This window comes from Aythya fuligula, unplaced genomic scaffold, assembly GCF_009819795.1.
Source record: "Aythya fuligula isolate bAytFul2 unplaced genomic scaffold, bAytFul2.pri scaffold_62_arrow_ctg1, whole genome shotgun sequence".
Lineage (NCBI taxonomy): Eukaryota > Metazoa > Chordata > Aves > Anseriformes > Anatidae > Aythya > Aythya fuligula.
Genome location: NW_022473996.1, coordinates 81,306 through 82,958, shown reverse-complemented (window position 1 = coordinate 82,958; position 1,653 = coordinate 81,306). Strand labels below are relative to the sequence as shown.

The 1,653-nt window shown below is 52.4% G+C and overlaps 1 protein-coding gene across 1 annotated transcript; it reads left to right on the top strand.

Annotated features, from left to right (window-relative positions):
• The first annotated feature begins 931 nt into the window (after positions 1-931).
• On the top strand, positions 932-1,255 carry LOC116501655 (dynein light chain 2, cytoplasmic-like). Its single transcript, XM_032207246.1, has one exon. It carries the CDS (start codon positions 971-973, stop codon positions 1,238-1,240), a length of 270 nt encoding a protein of 89 aa, XP_032063137.1. The 5' UTR covers positions 932-970; the 3' UTR covers positions 1,241-1,255.
• Positions 1,256-1,653: the final 398 nt, after the last annotated feature.

The window sequence follows — 1,653 nt, the reverse complement described above, 5'->3', positions numbered from 1 at the left end:
AACAGCACGGACAGGGACGTTTCCAGGAGCTGCTGTCTGGAGGGAGGTGCAAGGCATTGCTGGGCCTTGGCTTGGGAGGAGCTCAGGCCTTTCTGAGGATGTTTTGGAGGAGCTGTGTAAGCGCTCCGCTGCCCTCCCAGCAGCAGCAGCTGCGCAGGCAGCCCAAAGTCCTCGCACGTGGGAGCCCTGACATATAGGCAACCCATGTAAGAACTCGGCAATGGGTAAACAGATCCATGTGGGGATCTGTCCTGCTCTCCGCTGACCCTCCCAGGCATGGGCTTGCGTTTGGGGCCAGGCCGCAGCAGAGAGCTTGCCCTTGCCCTGTTCTCCCGTCCTTGTGGAGCTCTCCTGACTCCCTGTCGGCAGCCTGCAAACACAACAGAGAAGGTTTTGCGGCAAAAGCTTTTGCTCACCAAGCCGGTGCCCCAGCAGGGAACTGCCGTCAGTGGGACATGTGTCAGGACCCTCGTGGAGTTCACCAAGTCCCTGTGTCCAAGGAAAGCAGCTCGCTGAGTCAAAGACAAGAGCGCAGGGGCTGCCTCCTCCGGCTCCCCCCCAGCCTCACCTAGTTGCTAGTGGAAAGAAGGCTGTTGCAGCAGAGGATTACCAGAGCAGGAGCTCCTCCGCAGTCTTCCCGCGGATGTCCACAGCTCTGCTCTTGCTTCTGTCTTTCTGCAGGGCCTCCTTTCTCTTCTCCAGCTGTTTCCTAACACGCCGCACACTCCACACTGTTATAAATGGCTCAGCCTTCAAAATAGGATTAAATAAAAAAATAGGGTTTATTAAAAGAATAGAGGTAAGCAAACAGCGCTGGGTGCACCGGGAGTCTTGCGCAGGGCGCGGAGCGGAGTGGGCAGAGCCGCGCGGGTCCAGGCCTCTCCCACCTCCTCCTCCTTCTCGGCGCCGTGCCCTGCTGTGCTGTGCCGTGCTGCGCTCCGGCTTGGCCCCGTCACTGTGAAGGTTCACCATGTCTGACAGAAAGGCTGTCATCAAGAATGCAGACATGTCCGAGGACATGCAGCAGAAAGCCGTTGACTGTGCCACGCAGGCAATGGAGAAGTACAACATAGAAAAGGACATTGCAGCGTATATAAAGAAGGAATTTGACAAGAAATACAACCCAACTTGGCACTGCATTGTTGGCAGAAACTTTGGCAGCTATGTAACACACGAGACAAAGCACTTCATCTATTTTTACTTGGGTCAGGTTGCAATTTTTCTCTTCAAGTCTGGATAGGAAGTAGGAGCAAGTGAAATTCAGACTGTAATGCACTGATGGCTGAAGCCACGACTCCGTTTAACATGGCTATGCCGCTGCATGGACTGTATACTATATTTAATGTGTATATGTTGCAGTAAAATTCTACTTCTGTTTAGTTGCCTGGGAAGAAGGTGGCATTTTTTGTTACTGCTTTTTTTGGTTGTATTGCACTAGGAAACCTGTAAATGCTTAAACAATAGCCTTTACGTGGGAAGAAATAAAACTATTCCACTACAGCTCCCTCAGTGGTAACTCCTTCTTTGAGGCTGGGAAAACTTTGGGCAGGCCAAAAAGCCCCTGACTTCCTTACTGAGTTTTACTAGACTGTTAATCTTGTCATGAGGAGCAAAGCCAGTGTGAGCCTCCGAACCCACCCTGCAGACTGTAGA